At 31.3% G+C, this 19,214-nt stretch overlaps 1 protein-coding gene and 1 long non-coding RNA gene across 2 annotated transcripts; both read right to left on the bottom strand.

The window, feature by feature from the left end:
* Positions 1-6,063: 6,063 nt before the first annotated feature.
* On the bottom strand, positions 6,064-7,939 carry LOC145074069 (uncharacterized). The gene is made up of 3 exons (XR_013691683.1): positions 7,457-7,939; positions 7,035-7,087; positions 6,064-6,347 (listed from the first exon to the last, which is right to left on the bottom strand). It is a non-coding gene; the product is annotated as an uncharacterized LOC145074069 (long non-coding RNA).
* A 4,374-nt stretch (positions 7,940-12,313) lies between these two features.
* Positions 12,314-14,677, bottom strand: LOC145072418 (putative sugar phosphate/phosphate translocator At3g11320). Its single transcript, XM_079018837.1, has 4 exons — positions 13,957-14,677; positions 13,226-13,329; positions 12,883-13,111; positions 12,314-12,801 (listed from the first exon to the last, which is right to left on the bottom strand). Exons 1-4 carry the CDS (start codon positions 14,398-14,400, stop codon positions 12,655-12,657), a joined length of 924 nt encoding a protein of 307 aa, XP_078874963.1. The 5' UTR covers positions 14,401-14,677; the 3' UTR covers positions 12,314-12,654.
* Positions 14,678-19,214: the final 4,537 nt, after the last annotated feature.

Below are 19,214 nucleotides of genomic sequence, written 5' to 3'. Positions count from 1 at the left end.
TATGTGATGAAACTAAGATCTCAAAACCATAAACCCCAATTAAATAGAAATTTAAAAAAACTAAAAGAAAAACACAACCCAAGATCAGATGAAACATAAATCACAACCCCAACAATGAATTCAATTGTTTTAGATTTTAAGTTTGACGCCACAAAAACGTGATTATTAAGAGAGGTGAGAGGTTAGAGATATCTGATGACTACAATGCTCAATGGATTCACCACCTCTCTTTTTCTCTTGTTTCTACCCTCAAACTAAAATCAAACCTGAACCTATGAAGAACAAATAAACACAAGCCCATGAAAACAAAGGACCTACAAATGAGTCCTTAACACAAATAGACGGTGGTGCATAATGATGGAGCTTGAAGTTTTGATTTGGGAGCCCGAAAATAGAATATGAATAAAAATTGGAAAACAAAGGGTCCAAAGTCAAATTTTATAGTTTTAGGCCTAATATGTAAATTTTTTAATAGTTATGGACTAACTATAAAAAATAAAAATAAACATGGGTGGGTGGGCCATAGCCCCTCCTGGCCTTATATAAGCCATGTCCCGCGTGGTGCATCCACAACTATAGGTTATGAATCGGTGACTAGAGAGGGAGTTGTGGAGAGGGTATGGTTTATTTGTTTATAATGTCGCTTCTTAGAAAATACCATCCCCAAAATCAAAACATTAGTCGATTCTTGGAAATACCATCTTCAAATCCCCTCTAAACTTACAATAATCTTTGTTCCATAAATTATGTTAGTGATACCACAATCAACCTAAATATTAACAAGCTTTTTACTACAGGTAAATGATAGAGATAGATAAACAAACTCAACTGCAACTCCATCGATCCAAGTCCATGGTATGAGGTAGGACCTTCGGTATGGTCGTGGTTTCTTCAAGTAAGATGATGTCGTTGGTTGAGAGGAGAAGGGCGATGGATGATGGTTGGATGGTTCGGTGGTTTAGGGTAAAAGAGGGAAGATGGTCGAAAGGATAAGTGAGCAACGTTTGTGGCATCCGATGGTGGGTTCCTGGGTTTAGTTACGATTGCCAAGATCTTGCTCGACAGCGTGAATGTTTTGATCAGAAAGAAGTGGTCAGCAACTTCATGCAGGTTTTGATCAAAAGAGGTGGTCAGCGACAGTCGGCGGCTGCGATTTCAATGTAGCAAAGGTGGTGGCACTGAAGAGAGAAGAGAAGGAGGAAGGACGGACTGGGAAGGAAGTTGGTCCGGTGGTTTAGGGATTTCTTTTCTTTCATCAAACAAATATTTTGAAAGAGTGGGGCCACGTCAATTAAACCTTTTTTTATAATTTTATTTAATAGGTTAATAAAAAACAATTAAAATAATAGATAAGGCTATATTAGTTATTGTAAGTCGGTTAGGGACCAACGACGTAATAATATCAAACTACATAGACGATCCGAGTTTTTTTTTTTTTTTTTTAAAAGTTAGAGACTAAACATGCAAATTACCTCATACCACAAGGACCATTTGTGTAATTACTCTATAAAATAACTAGAAATAGCATGGAAAGAAATGAATAAAGAACGGAAGTATAATTATTTTTAGTTTAAAAAGCCAAAATAACTTAAAAAATCAGGATTATTTTTGGAAACTTATTTTTTAAAAGTACCAAAAAAAGCTATTTTAAAAGGCATCTACTCTAATAAATGAAAATCTTTTTACCATATCTCACACTCATATTAGTTTAGCACATGTCGTTTTGTGGTTAATTTCTATTAAATTTTTTCCATATAACATTTTGTGTTTTTTTCCATTTTATTAAATTCACATAATATTAAATATAATAATAAATGTATATCAATTTTAATAACTCGCTTTCCTTGTAATATTAACGTTTCTAAATTAAAACTTCATTAGTTTCCTTTGTTTATATATCTAAATTATTTGTTTAAATATAAAAGATAAAAAAAAAACACTTTCATTTTAATAATTCAATATTTTTCTAATTTTTCTTATAAATTCAAACTTTTTCAAATGTTTAGAATTTTTTTATTTAATTTTTTTTAAAAGAACTCATGTAATGAGTCTTACACCTAATTTATATAATACTCATAGATTTGTTTTTGATTAATTTTATTTTAAAAAATCAATAAATCAATAAATTATTTGAAAAACAATCTCAAACAACCTACTATTTGGGTCGAAGTTACTCAAACATTGAACTATCTACGTTACACACTTACACTCCCCCTTCCAATATATACCTTAAATTTGAGATTATAAAATTATTTCTCTAGAATAGCAAAAGACATAATGTATTATATGAGAAAAATAATTTACAACAGTTGAAAAACCTAGGCATATCTTAAAAAGATAAATAATATTTTAAAGTATTAAAAAAAACATATAGTATATTGTTATAGCATATGCATTGAAAAATAATATGATTATGTATTTTTCTTATTAAAATCATGGACCCATTATGGTTTACAAAGACCGTCACAACGATCAACTAAACTCACGTGAAGATATCAAGTGAAATTATTCCAACTAGTTACATAAATGGTCACGGTAGTTTGCAAAAAGCCATAGTTTTAGCTTAAATTTTTGATTTTCTTTAAAGATTCTCCATTTGGTCTTTTAAATATGATATTTTCTTAAAAGATTCTCCATCTATCAATGGCCATAAAACTAAAAATGAGATGTTAAATAGCATCACGTGCCTAATACCCGGGGGTATTGTGACTTTTTCTTATTGTCTTTCATTCTTGTTGCCACCAACTAGCAAGTCATAATGTAATTTACTAAGGTCATATGATGTCAGTTACATATCCCCAGCCACATGGTTACATAATTGAGTTCAATGAAGGTAATAAACAATTTCAAGAAGTAGAAAAAGTGCGGTCTAGATATGAGAAGATGGTGTTGACTGTATAGAAATACAAGGTGATTGGTCAGAAGATTATGTGAAATATGTGTATGATAAGTTCGTTCGTTGATCGTTTAGATTATGATGTTTGCCTTTTTATGTCTTTGATATACTATGTTTTTTAGAAGTCAACCCCGATTCTTTTTTCCACTAAGCCTAATCATGGAGGATTGTTTATGAATATCCCAAGAACATAGTACATTTATGGTTAAAAAAAAAAGTAAAAAACCCATGGTAGATTTGTTTAACATTAACATGTTCATTTTTATTAAACTAGATGTAGTAATGCATAATTTAGGGTATTTAAACGAAACCACCATATATTATCATTTCAAAAATCCGGATGTGGAGATGGATTATGGACGTGTAGCACTTTGTAAAGATGGAGATGTGGATGTCCATTATTTTTTAAGTATGTGGGTCAACATAGGGTTTTTGAAGTTTTTGTAGAACACAGTAAAACAAATATTTGAATTACAATTTCCCCACTCCTAACTTTCCTTTCCATGAAATATTTGAACGCATCCCTCGTGAACTTACTCAAGTATACATTTTGTTACAATTAAACATTTATATTCTAGAGATACTTTTTAGATACATAGAATGGTAACAATTTAAATATGTGTGGACCCTCTACCATTGTGCCTTATGTCCATGATTTGAACTCTAATCCCATGAAATATCAACGTAAGCACCTAAATACGATTGAAGAATATGATACCACGAATTGTAAGGAACCAAATGACTATTTTTGTATGACGCCTAAGTTTTATAAAGCTCATGGTTTCTTGAGATTTTTTTTTGTCGATCAAAATCACTCAAATAACTCCAAGTCTGCAACACATATCAAAGTGAGGGATTGTTACCTAATTGTGAATAAAAATGAAAACTTCTTTCAATTTTTTAACTTTTGTGATCGATAAATTGATATCTCAATATTTAATATAATTTGTTAAACAAGATGAATAAAAGAATTGATATGTTTGTGAGAATAGGAGTGTTGTAAAAAAATGGAATCTCAATCAAAAAGTTAATCAATAAAAATACCATAAAACAAATTTTTTTATATAATAAAATTGTCATATTAATGATTCTACTTTTAAAAAATTATAGAAAGATTTATTTATTTGATTGGATGTTTGTAATGATTTAATTTGATTGTATTTTAAATGTTTTTTTTTATTTGTCTTAGATCCAAAATATGTTTGGATCGACTATACCAATATATCGGTGACATGGATCTCTTAAAGGCATGTGAGCTACAACATTCATTTTACAATAATAGATCTAATATTACCATTACATATTTGTCTTTGGTTGTCTAATTTTAAGAGAAAATACGAAGAATAACATGTGGAAGAAGATGGGTGATGCTGTCTAACGTCTTATTTTCTGTGGTCACCAACGGAGGAACCATCTTCAAAACAAGTATATATTTAAGGAACGAATAGTTACATATCAATATTTTGGACTAAAATTGTAGTTTTATATAAACTATAAGGACCATTTCTGTAATGTACCAGATGACGTAACAATAAAACTTTTTTTATAATTTAATATATGTTTTTTTTTCTTCTTGAAATTGTGAATAAAATCAAATTCAACAAGATGAGGAAATAACAAAAGTATGCACCGTTTAATTTGATTAATGTTTTTTTCAAAAAAGTATCTAAAATAAATATCATTATTTGCTTCTCTTTAACCGCATTAAGTTGAACGTCATCTTCCATTTTGATGGAAGTCTAGTCATAAACTCGTAATGTCCCCGTATTGGATTACATGAAACAATCCAATTGCGTTTGAACGCTTTTTTTCCTTGTGTCTATTAGACTATTAGGTTATAACCCGTGGTTTCCACTAAAATTATTCTATAGACAAAAAAGAATACTAAATGTTAGGGTGTTCAAAATATCCAAAGACCGAAAATCGAACCGAAAAACCTAAAACCGTACCGATTTTCAGGTTAACCAAACCGATATTTTTTGAATTTTTCGGTTTGGTTAACCGAATCGGTAAAATCTTCGGTTTTTCGGTCCAGTTAAGGTTCATGTTTTTTGCTACGGACGGTTAACCAAAAAATCGAAAATTTTATTTTCTATTTTTTAAAATATTGTTTATATTTTGTCATTTAAGTTAACATCAAATTATTCTTAGAAATTTCCAATTATAATTAGTAATCGGTCATATTATTTATATTTTCCATTATAAACCAATAATGGTCATCATTAACATTTGTTATAAATATACATAGGTTGATATAGATTAAAATTATCATTTCATTTCATTACAATTTCATATAAATAACTAAATATTTGACTATCTTTTATCTATTACTTAAAAAAATATATTTTTGTATTAGTCGATATTATTTTCTATATTCCATGGATATTTGATAATTCATCCTAATTCCATTATTGATAACGGCAACAACATAATTAAACAAATTATACGGATTATTCATTGACATTCATTCTTTTTTAGGAAATTTGTTATGGGGTTTAGTAATCTTAACAATTTTTTATTAATTAGTAATGATTAATTGGTTAACCGGATAATCTAACCGAGAAAATAGGTTAACCGAATACTGGTAACCTGATTTTTCAGTTTAGGTTTAAGTTCAAGAAATGAACAAATCGATAGTATCGGTTAACATTCCAAAATATATTTTCGGTTCAGTTAACCATTCATGAACACCCTACTAAATGTCAACAAAAAAATATAGCTTATTTTGGATTGTAAGTAAATCTGAATTAACGTGATAAATAAAATAAACATAATATTTTAACATAGATTTCGAAACACTTCTTTTATTACAATATTATAAGTTTTATAGGTCAACTTACTATTTTTATCTAAAATCAATAACTTTTATAAAAGTAACGTTATTTTTATTACACGGTTGATAAATAAAAATAATGTTGATAATTACAAATTCTATAAAATTTGACGTTAATATTGTGCCTTTTAGTTACAGGTTTTCATTATAATGTGTCAGTAGTATTTTGTAAAGTAGTATTTTGTAAAATCAAAAATCAAAATAATAACATGTTAATAAATGTAAAATGATGCAGATATACCTCTCATCCTTTATGTTTCACTTTCTAATGTGTTTAAAATATTAGATATATTTTCCCGTTTAATTTGTTAACTACTTAGTCATTAGCTATCTTTAAAAGTTAGAATTCAGATAGATTTTCAGAAGATAATAAATATAACATGTGTAGATAAAGTGCAGAAAATAGAAATATACTTTACTCTATCTACTAATTTGTGCAATGTATGCCACAAAAACAAAAAGAGAGATGAAAACAAATTATTAACTAAGGTTATAGTGAATGGTGTATGTTACAAACATTCTTATGAAAACCACTTATGGGCATGTTGCTTATTTGTCTTATTTATAAATTTATCAATTTAGATCATGCTCCGACAACTGCAGAAGCCACCAGTAATCCTGAAAAACCAACATAATTTCAAAAGAGGATTCAAATAAGTTAAATGTACCTAGGAAGAAAAAAGGGACAAAGTAACAAAATAGTTGTACTTTGAAAAAAAAAAAATAGGTGTGTTCCATCTCCACCTAACCCTGGAAAAAGACATATATGAAAGCTTTATATGTTTCCACCCAAGAGTGAAACATTAGAGAAAAAAAAACAAAGTGCATGTGTTACAAATTTGACAGATTATGTCATGCAACAATATAGATTATACAAGTGACAAACTTGCTTATCTAAAACTTATTCTAATTACATCTTTAGATGTACAACTATTAAGCAATTGAATGCTAACTTATTTTAATCATCTGCTAATAATTTTATTTTAAAATTTATATAATATTTGAGACTAATAAGAACTCGCCTCTCGATAAAATTAGTAATGTACTCCAACAAACACCAACATTATGAGTTTGTTGTCAACAAAAATAAAAAACTCTGGTAAAAAAATATGAAACTTGGATACTTATTGTCAACTATGAATTTGGAATAGCCAAGAATAAAAAAATCATTGCCCTCTAAAAATAGAATTTGAAAAAATAAAACTAATATGAATGATCTTCACCTCCAACTATGAAATTACATTGATATTATATCATTTAGATTCCATTATTGAATTCAATAACATGGTTTTGAGGTGTTAATACCTGCATGCCTCTCATCAACAACTTTTTTCCAATTTGGAGGTGAAGACGAAGCTCTGAAAAAAAAACTACATTTAAATTATTAAACTTAGTTCATATATTATAATAAAGGAAAATGTAATAAAAATTTATAATAGACAAGTAACTGATAAGAACTGTATCCAATTATAATTGTGGTGATTTGATGAACATATACAAGCATGGTATATGTGAGACATTTTCACAAACACCTGGTATGCTTGCCTGTTAATCACTATTTTATCAAAAAACTTCGATAAATAATTACAAAACTAAACACATACAATAATAATGAAAAGAAAAGAGAGAACGACTCTTCTTCTTTGGAAAATTTTGAAAAAATAAAAACAAAAGAGAGAACGAATCATAATCCAATCGACCTCTAATTAGAAATAGGGATATGTTACCTTCAACCTAATCATTTGGTGCTTTTGTTCTGTCTTTTTCAGTAGCGGTAAGATGCATGAGTAGGAAAACAAATCTCAAGTAAGAGAGACTGAGAAGGAAGTGATGGAAATCATGCGATGGTGGAAGAGATGTGGTGTTGTGGTATTGGCTGTGGTGTTTGTTTATCGGTTTAGATCAGCAGAGGCAGTTGGGGTGTAGCACCGGAGGTAAGGTGGTGGTGGTTCATTCAAATTTCTAAGGTTTTCATAGAGATAGCGAGAGAGTAAAATGATGGTTATAGAAGGGGAGTCCTAGGGCGTAGCGATAGACGAAAACCAAGATAATAGGAGTGGTTGTTGATAAGTTGATTTCAATAGTGATTTGTTGAGATTGGGTTGAAGGTAAATCAATCCTGATTTTGTGGGATAGATTGAAAATGTCCAACTTTAGAGAGTAGCAAATAGACTGTAGAACAATAACGTTTGCTGATTGTTCGGGATACAAATTGATCTGATCGAGACTCAAAATGAGCGGAAAATTAAAACATAGGTGAACAAAAAACTGCCAAGTGGCAAATAGAGGGTCTAAGAAGATGTCATGTGGCATGTTTAGGAGTCTTTTATTAGAAGAAAAGAAAAGATTACGTTTATTTTACGGAATATGTATACTAGAAAATTCTATTAGGATAATTATTTAATAGGATAATATATTTTTCGATTTATCTATATTTAATGGTTGAGTTTTTTTTTCATCCATATTTGTCTTTCAACTTGTTTAACTGAACACGTTCAGTTTTTATGGCCGGTTACTCCAGATTATCGAAAAAAAATTACTTAATAGAATAATATATTTCTTATTTATACACATTTAATCCTTAAATTTTTTTTGCACATTTAATCCTTAATATTTTTTATTTGCAAAATAAGTTATTGTTGTATTTGTACACATTCAGGACTTATTACAAGTTTCACACGACAACCTACGTGTGAATGGGTGTCTTTGAAGGTGGACAAGGTGGGCGATCGTACAAGGGCCCATGACGTGGAGGTGAGCCAATTTTACATATGATTAAGTTTACAGTCTATTAATCGACAATCCAATAATAAAAATGACAAAAGTCAATGTACTTTTCAATTCCAATAGCTAAAACTACAACTAAAAATTGCAACAACTCACGTTTTGAAAAATTGAGCTTAAAATTAAAAATTGTTTTTAGGCTAATGTAAGTTTACAGTAAACAAAAGCTTACGTTTTGTTTTGATTCCAAACTTCCAAATTTGCAGCAACTGCAAAGCTCAAACAACATTTGTTGTTTCTTGATTTTTCTGATTCCACTAGACTCCACATCTCGTTTATATTGCAGTATCACTCTATTTTTTTATTGTTAACTGAAATTAAACAAATAAGTATTTTACAATTCCTAATTTCTAAACCTGACGACATCTCATTTTATATTCTGATTGTTGTCATTGATTAATAAATGTAACACACTAACAAACATATTCTAAATAACTGAATAACGTTATGAGAGTCTCCCGATTCATTTAACTATTGTATTATCGTTATTTGTTTTGATTGTCTTTATAACATTTATCGAGTTATCATTGTATAAACAAATTTTTGATTTATATATATATATATATATATATATATATATATATATATATATATATATATATGTTCAAATGTTTTTCACATCTATTGTGTGCTAGAATGCCCCAATAGGAATTTAGTATTAACTATATATATATATATATATATATATATATATATATATATATATATATATTAAATGTTATCCATACTTATAACTCATTTTTATGGAAACTAATTAAATTCGTCATTAATGTCAACAATAATATTCTTTCAAAATCAATTCATATCTAGAAGAATGAGAGTGTATTCTACTATAATACACTCTCGTTCTTCATATTCCATATAGCTTTATTGTATTTTAAGTGATTGAGTCTTAAAACAAAGTACGAACTCGTATATAAAAACCTAGATGCAAATTCATTCTGAAAGAATGTTATTGCTGGCATTAACGACGGATTTAATTAGTTTCCATAAAAAGAGAATTATAAATTATGGATATCATTTAATATACATATAATTATGGAAATCATTTAATATCTATAATTATTTAATTAAATAATTATTTAATTTACTAAATTTCTATTGGTGCATTGTAACACACAATAAATGTAAAAAACAAAATAACCTAGCTATATATATATATATATATATATATATATATATATATATATATATATATATATATTATATTAAGGGCCCATTTTTATTTTACGTACCAGGCCCTCAAAATTAACGAGACACCTCTGACGTGGAACAAAATCATTAGTGGGGTGTTTGAGGCTATTGATGTATATGGTCACTATGACCTAAACTGTTTTGTTGCTTAGGTCTTGTGTTTCGGTTAGGTCCTGTGTTCTGAACGTCGTAATTTCTTCATACGATCTCAGATTTTAACGATATTTATATCCACACAGTGGACATAAGCATGAACAACTCCGAACACCTCATTAATGATTGTCCCACATAGGATGTCGAGAGAAAAACCTAAAATAATCGTTTATAAGTACTGAATATGTACAAAAACAACAAGGACTTATTTTGCAACAAAAAAAATATTAAGAACTATATGTGCAAAAAAATATTAATAACTAAATGAGTACAAAGTGAGAAATATATTACTCTATTACGTTATTTTTTCCGGCTTACCTGGAATAGTTGGTCATAAGGGCTGAATGTGTACAATTAAACAAGTGGACGGAAATTTTATAAGAGAAGCGTTCTCTTGAATATCTTAGAGTTTTTAGGCGTAAGCGACTTGTACTCAACATTAAAACCCACTTCACCAAAATTAACCAAAATGCCAATGTATTTTACACATGGATACTCCTTCACTACAAAAGTCTATAAGGTCATCAACAAAAAAAATTCATGACGGTTAAAGTGTTGCTAAATGTGAGATTGTATGAATCTACGTCAGTCCATCAGTAGAAGTAGAATATTGATTAATAGTGATGGAGTTGTAAACCTCGTTGCAAGCCCCAAATTCCTGTTGGAAACGTAATTATCGATTATATTCTTAATCAATTATATGACCAATTATATGACCTGGTGCTGGAGATTCATAAATTCATAGGTGGCCTATTATAACACGATCAAATCACTTTGGGAACATAATAAAATGTATCAAATGAGTTATATTTTGTGTGTGTGTTTAGTCCTACATTGATGATTCGTTGAACAAAGTGTGCAAAGTGTGCAAGAGATAGAATACAAAGGAATTAAGTGGAACTTGTAAGCGAAACAGACAAAGGATGCTAACAAACATATGGATTTAAATAATAAAACATAAATATGGAGTTTTAAATGAACGAAGAACAAGGCTAAATGATGAGGAAGGCGTAAAAAGATCGAAGACCACCCAAAGAGATGCCAAAACAGTGTTGGATGATTTTTGGGTGCAACTCAAATCAACCAGGGCAATTTTAACAACGTATTTGTTGATTTTGAACAGAGAGAAACATATTTTGTACAGTGTCAGACCTGAAGAAATCGTCCAGGGTGATTTCACAATCATCCTATACGATTTTCCTATCGAGGGGATAAACAACTATTGCATATTTCCTATAAAAGCCTAAACTCAAACCCTAATGGGGACCTTCGACTCCAAGCCTCCAGTGATGATTTTCAAAGAGCGTTTTCACCGGTTTGGAAGATCAAAAACATCTGGGAATCATTAGAGAACATTGTTTGATTCCTTGTTCATCATGATTCATCATCCTTTATTCTCTAAATCATTAATTTCAGCATCTCCCAACCATTTAATATTATCAATTCATCATCGTCTTCCCCAAACTCCAGAAATTCATTACGTGTTCCCCAAGGTTCATTTGTTTCAAGTTTTTCTAGTTATTAGACATTACTAGTTTTTTTATGATCGTTCATTTGTTTATGAACTTTATGTCGAATTCACTTGTTTCGATTAAAGTAGTGTGTTTTAATGTTACGGAAACCTAAACCATTATATTTACTTTTGGGAATGTTGTAGGATAGATATGTTTTGATTATTACTTCCATTCCACTCAATTCTAGTTATTAATCCGTTCTTCAACTAATTGTTTTTGTTGACAATAATTGAATTCTAGTTATTATTCTGTTCTTCAAGTAATTAATCAATTCCACTAATTGTACTGAGTTCAATTACTTTAGGAACTAAAATGACTGGTTGAATCCACCCAAACTATTCCAAATTTGTAATAATAAATGTTTAACAATGTAATAGGTAATAAGACATTATATTGGCAAACCATTGTTTCTAATCCATTTAGACATTAGTAGTAAGACAAGTAGATGGATTAACATTATGTGTGCTTGAAATTATATGTATTGCATGTAGACAAATGACACTTTATTGCCAAACCACTAGTTGTTCCTAATCCATTTAGACATTATAAAATATTTTATATAAATACAGATAGCTTAGTTATTAAAAAATTATAATAATTGGTTTTTATAAAGTGGAAAAATGATGTATGAAAAATCATACATCATTTAATAGGATAGGTAAGGTGGATGCTCTAATGCTATTTCCATATTACCTTTTTTACTTGGGGTGTCATAGGTCGTACTATCGTAGATTCAATGTTATGGTGTACTGTCCCCACACATCTAGCAACCTTTTTAATTTTGACTCTAGTAATGTTAGAGGTTTTAATTACGTAGTGGGTGGCTGTGTGCATCATTGTGGCACCCCAATAACGTTAAATTGTCGATTTACGTTTTTTCTAAGAGACAATAAAAGGTTAAGAGGAAAAACAAACAAACAAACAAATACTAGTAGTAGCTAAAGTTGAAGCATTTATGTTGGTTGATATGGTAAAGTATTTATACAACTCAAGCACCGTATGTATGTATAATCATCATAATCACATCACAAGATACAAATGGAAAACATGATTGTGTTTGTTTTTCATCAGTCCAAACCCAAAAATCATGGAAAATACATGAACGATGAATCATTACTAAAAGTTGGTTTTTGTTTTTGTTTTTGTTTTTGTTTTTGCTTTTCTTTGTCCTCCCAAAAAGAATAAGCTAAAATTTGGTCTGGACTGTACAATCCTCGCACAGTCAGGAGTGTACAGTCCAGAATCCAGACTCGAGAAAAAGAAGAAAGAAGAAGAAGATTTTATTTGGTCCTCTTTTTGGCTTCACTGTACAGAATCACTCCCAAGACCGTGAGCAAGTATCCAAGCATCCCTGTTACCGACACCGGATTCTTGAATATTAAAATTGACACCACAACAGCCACTGCTCCTTTCGCATTTCCCAACACCTGATTTTTATCCAAATTCTATTATTAATTACTTATATATAATATATATAAATAAGTTAAAAGAGTTGAAATGAATGAGACCTGGAGAGTTAATGCGCTTGTGTGCTTAGTAACCAAGAAATTGGTCAAATTTACACAATATGCCATTGCAGAGTTGAAAAGAAGATACCACACAATGTTGACATCTTTTCTTGCAAGTGCTATTGTGATCCCAACCACATTGTCTTCCATGAACAATGTTGCTGGAAGCAATATCACTACAGCTACTGGCGCCATGTACAGCAGAAGGTTCATTGAATTCAGTTTTTCCCTACAATCAGTCAATTACATTCTTAGTCAGGAATGGAATTGGAATCTAGAATCAATTGGAATTCTGTAAAAGAAGCAAAGAGGAAGATGATGATATAGGGGAGTGACTTCTTACCCTTCAGAGGACAGCAATATCCCTTGAAGAACTGACTTTAATGCTCTTGCAGCTGTGGCGCCAATACACATGATAAAACCAAATAAATGGAAACTTGGTTCCCCCTGCATTCACACAGAAAAATAGAAAATGTATGTTTATAGGTACCACAAGCAGAATATCAATATATATATATAGTTGGAGCATGGAGGTTAATTCTTGACCATTTTTTCCATACCTAAGACAGAAATTCAGTTACATGGCAAAAGAAGCAAGTAAAAGGTAAGAATGATGCTAATTTAAAGATATACATACTGCAAGCTATATAACCTGACTCTCAGTGGTATTCTATTCCAAAACAAGATGCTTTTGCAAAAGTCAAACTAACCTTTTCCTTAAACAACTCTTTAGCTTGGTAAAGAACACAACAACTCTGGTTAACTGTGGAAATAATTTTCTATCATTGACCATGAAGTTTCATTCCTGAACTTCAATGTCATTTGAATTTGTGGTTTTAAGCCAAACCAAGACTCTAGTTCATTCTCTATGGAACAAGTAGATGTTTGGTCGAATCTAAATGGGTAAACGCCATCAGGATTCTAGTTCTTCATGAAAATATTGTAAATTTAGGCAAACGTGAATCTTCAATAATCGTTAGGTGTTTGTAAACAATCTATGCACGTTAGCTTATTGAAAGCAAAACCCAAATTTAGAAGCCAATCAACACAGATCAATAAAACAAGAGATCTTACCCCACTGGCAATGACAACACCGGTTACCACAGGTACAAGCGTCAAATAAGTCAACCAAGCTTCCCTCTTCACCGTCATAATATAAGCAAACACCGCAGTGAAAAAAGGAGTGGTGGCTCCAACTGCCTGCGTAAATGAAACCGGCAAATACCTCAAAGACACGTTCCCACTAACCACCGACGCACAAAATACCAAACTAAGCACCGAGATCTTGATAAACTGAGCCCTAGACCTAACATGCTGTAAAGGCACCATCTTCATCCAAACAATCGCAATGTAACTGAGCAAAGAACAAGCAGTCATGTGACACATGGTGAGGAAGATCGGGTACTTGAATCCATAGTTGCTTAGCAAGTATTTGTTGAGCAGTAGCACTCCAATGTTCGATGCATACCATGATGACACGAGCCCGATCGTAAACCACTGGCCCGTGCCTCCCTTCATTAAAGTTTTTCCTAACTAGGGTTTGTGGATTTTAGTGATTTCGTGTGGGTTTAACATAGGGATTTAGGGTTTTGATTGAAATCGAGGAGATCTGGGGAGATTTTGTGAGGATTTGACCGAGAAACGTGATGGATCTGCTAGGGATTTAATGTGTTCTTGCGAATTTGAAGTCAATGCAGTTCGAGATTTGAGGAGCAGAGAAGAAGGGGTTGAAGAAGGCGCGAGGAAGTGCAGACAAAACACGGTAACGGTAAAAAGAAAATTGAAAAAATAAAAAAGAAAATTTTGCTGGCTTTTTAAATATTTTAGAGAGGGTGGGAGGACATATGCCAGTTGTATTTTACATTCTTGCCCCTACAGTTTCTAGGAGTTCCAATATCACCCATTTAAGTTATTTTTATATTCTTCTAACCCTCGGGTTACACTATTAATCTTTTATTGTTTTCTCGGAAAACAAGCGACCTTATGATATTTTTAATAAGAGTTCAGTTATAATTTCAATCTTCTCTTGGATATCTAATAATGTTTTCAAATAAAATCAAGTTTTAAACAAGAGTAAAGATGATGGAAGGGAAGTTATTAGTTCCTCGATGGCCGACTAGGTCTCTTCTTTACTTCACTTTTCTTTCTTTCTTTTTATATTTTTGGTTTATACACGCTTCTACTGTCATTTTGTTTCAGAAATAGTAACCTCAAATGCCCATAGTGTTTTTGTTTTTATGTAAATGTTGTATTTTCAAATTTTTGTACGAATTTTTTTTTTTTTTGGGGGGGAATGAAGCATGTCTCATATTCATTTATTAGATTTCAGAAAATAGGTATGTCCGAATTCAGTTACCATGGTAAATTTGATTTACTATAGTCACGATAGTTGTATAGTTTTTTTTAATAAAATTATGAAAATCATTTTGATTAGGTGTTACATGGTTATTTATGAGTTGATGTTTTTAGTTATAAATCATTGAGAAAAAGATCAACATACATATTTGTAAATGCTTTGACTTGTAAAGGATGATCATATTCTCATTGTAGCAACAATTTTTGAAATATATAGAAATGATATTGTGGTGAAGGTTTATATTAACATATAAACAAAAATAAGAGGGTGCAAAATGTAAAACCTTGACTTGTTAAGCATGAATAGGCATGAACCTTTTTCATTTTAGAAGCAATTATTTAATCGTACCGACAATTTTTTTGGTGGACGAATTGTTTAAGAGAAACAAAGCGAAGGGGATAAGTTGCAGAAGTTTGATTTGTAAAGAGATTTGAAAAAGTCTTATTTACATTCCCTGCCTGTCAATATATTAATTGCAAATGGCAGTAGTGGCTAAATATTATTTTGAGAAAACTATAAAAGTGGTTTCTCTATGATTTTTTTATTTGCTCCAAATAAATTTTCACTTAGGATTCTGATTTTATCTCTATCAAGTATGTTTTTATTGGTTTGGTCTTTATTAAATTTCAAATAACTATTATATCTTTTAAATAGTTTTGTTTGTGTTTTTTTTTTTTTTTTTTTCTAATTTGTTATTTAATAATATCTTACAATTAAAAATAGAAAATAGACTCACCCCAAAGTCCCAAATTCACCCTTCTATCTCTTCATGCAAAACCCCGTTATGTATCCCCACCAAAGCACCACCGCCTAGTTCGTCTTCTTAAACCCTCTCTCAGTCACGCCTTGTAAAAACCTTTTGACTTGCAAACGCAAACACAGACACACACTCACTTAAAATTAGGGGTGAGCAAAAACCGCACCGCAACTAAAATTAACTGCAAAAACCGTATAAACTGCAACCACAATAAAAACCGATGGTGAGGTTTTCTGTTTTTCAAAAACCGCAAATTTGCGGTGCGGTTATTAGTTTTCAAAACCCGCAAAAAAACCGCACCGCACCGCATATATTATATACAACTTTTTTTATTAATTATTAATATATTAAATGGTAAAAATAAGACATGTTTCATGAATGAAAGATGAGTAAAATACTAGAAGACAAAAGTATGATTTTTTGTTATGTTTAACTTTGAAAAATTGTGAAATTAGACAATTTTAATAAATTTATTGTTAATTACTATTGATTTGACGTTTTTAAGATATTTATTGTTTGTGATTTAAGTTAACTGTCTTATACAATATCGTTTTTTTATTATTATTACAAGTAATATGTTTGACTCTTAAAACCGTTTGAACTCTAAACTGTGGTTAAAAACCACACAAAATAATCGCACCAAATCCATGCAGTTAATAACTGCAACACAGAAAAAACAAAACCGCACCGTAAAAATAACCGCCTAACCGCACCGCAAAAATAACCGCACTAAGCGGTTTTGAAAATGGATTAACCGCATTTGCGGTTAGTGGTGAGGTTTTAGCTAATAACCGCATCGAACCGCACCGCGCTCACCCCTACTTAAAACCTACAATTCAAAACACACACACACACATACTGAACACCTGAAATTTAAACACATACACAACCAAAAACAAATTCAAAGGTTTAACACCGGTAGGTTCTTCGGCAACCATTCATTGATTTCTGACGGGTCTCGATCGTTCTCTCATCCATTGTATTGGTCCACTTGTTGATGTTTCTTGGTTTAGTGTTTGGTAGTGTGTTACGTAAACTTCTTCTCATGGGCTCTAATAATTATGATCACTCAAAACCTGATAATTATTGGGTTAAAAATCGAAATTATGTTGGCAATCATAACTTCAGAGGGCATCGAAATCACTTGTCAAGGGAGGGTAATCGATTTTCAAGTAAGGATATTACTTCTTTCTATGTTACGAATTTCCCAGAGTATGTCTTGATGTGTGATTTGTGGCGTGCATGCAATCAAATTGGAAAAGTCATTGATGTTTTTATCTCTTCTAAGAAGTCACGAATTGGCAAACGTTTTGGTTTTATCAAATTTGTGGGTGTGGCTGACATTCATAAAATGATTAAGAATTTATGTGATGTGTGGTTTAGTTATCATAAGATGTTTGCTTCCCTTCCAAGATTTCCAAAACCATGAATACCTACCCATGTAAATCTTTCATTGTCGGCTAAAGTGGATAAGTCTGTGAGTCCACCAAATTCTTATGCTAATGTTGATACAGGTGCTCTAAAAGATAAACTCGTTTTTTGATAAGGTTGATGACATAATCCATCTCACTTATGGGGATTTCGTTGTTGAAAGAAGCAAGTGTGTTTGTTTAGTAAAAGCTAGGGATTTCCTTACTTTGCCTAACTTACGGATGTTATGTTTTGATGAAGGGTTTGGCGATTTTGATATCCGATATGTTGGTGGTTTTTGGGCTATGTTAGAATTTTAAGCATAAAGAAGCTTGCAAGAATTTCTTGGCAAGTGATGTTGTGGATCATTAGATTGTTGAAAACTCCCTTGGGATAGAAATTTTGTTCCTATGGAAAGATTGGTTTGGGTAGATGTGGAAGGCTTACCTTTACGTGCACGGACCAAGGAAGCTTTTAGAAAAATCTTAAATAAATGGGGAGCTATTGTACATCTTGATGATGGGCTAGGCGAAGATGTATACAAAAACAAAATTTGTGTTTTGACTACGACCCAAGAAATTATTTCGAAAGTTTTAAAAGTTGGTGTTGATGAGAATTTGTTTTCGGTTAGAATAAAAGAAGCACCCAGTTGGACTCCTTTGTCTTGCGATAAATTTAAGCCTGAGATAGATAATGGTAATGATCATGGTCATTTTCACGAAAAAATGAGAGTTTAATGCTTATTGTGAAAAGGATGAGGATTCCTATGATCCGTTTGGAATCTATGATACATTAGCAAAGATGAATGAAGATGTTGCTAAAAGGAACAAATGATGTGATAACGTGGGTGTGTGTGCTAATGACATAAGTACTAAGGGCAATAATAATGAGGAGGGGAAATTTCAAAATTCTCAACCAAAAGAGTCAAAACAACAACTTCACTCCTCTGTTGTTGTTGTTTGATCCGACAATTTTCAGGAACATCAAAATGTTGACAAAGAACAACAGGTCCACCCAAAACTTCCACGTGAAGTTGTTGTTGCAGCTGTTCCAACAGCGTCTGCTGCTTTTGCTACTATTATGACCACAACAGGGCAAAATTCACCTGTTGTGGTGACTTCTGCTAGTATCTAGAAAACTGATGTTATCCAGAAAAATGGTGTTGAATCTTATAAAGTTCGTGTTGTTCCGGTGGGTTTTAGTGGTGGATCCGGTCAGATTTCAGGGATCTTTGACTCGGAATATAACCTCTCACATCCTTCGTGTTTCTTAAATATTGGTGCTTATGATGGTTTTTCGGAGAAATCTTTTAATAATGGTTCTTTTTTAAGTGAAATTCAAAAAACATTTGATATTGGGAGGGTAATGGGGTTTAATTTGGACGGATGTTTCGAAAGAGTTAAAGATATAGTTGAAGGAAGTGGAGTTTAAAAGGGGTTTGAAATGAATTGTCTCTCTATTAACATTCAAGGAGCTAGTTGTTTAGATAAGAGGGGGTGGATTAAAACTTTATGGCATAAACATATAGTTAATTTTCTAGCAATTCAAGAAACGAAGATGGAAGTTGTCACACCCCCAAACCAAGGATGGCGAAAACGTCCGGGGGTGGAGGACTTCATGTACAGTATCACAACAACGTGTATAATAGTGCTCAAAGTAAATACGACCATCATAAATATAATTGAAAAAGTTACACCAAAGTATATGTTTACATGTTTCAAAATCAATTACATTATGATGACAAAAGTAAATTGTTGACGGTTTAACGTCCCATCCTCAAGGCGCTGAAGTTTTTCCTGTTTCACTGAT

This window comes from Lactuca serriola, chromosome 9 (assembly GCF_051521515.1).
Source record: "Lactuca serriola cultivar US96UC23 chromosome 9, Lser_US96UC23_V15, whole genome shotgun sequence".
Classification (NCBI taxonomy): Eukaryota; Viridiplantae; Streptophyta; class Magnoliopsida; order Asterales; family Asteraceae; genus Lactuca; species Lactuca serriola.
Note: the sequence above shows the minus strand (reverse complement) of the source record. Positions and strands in the feature narration are given on the sequence as shown.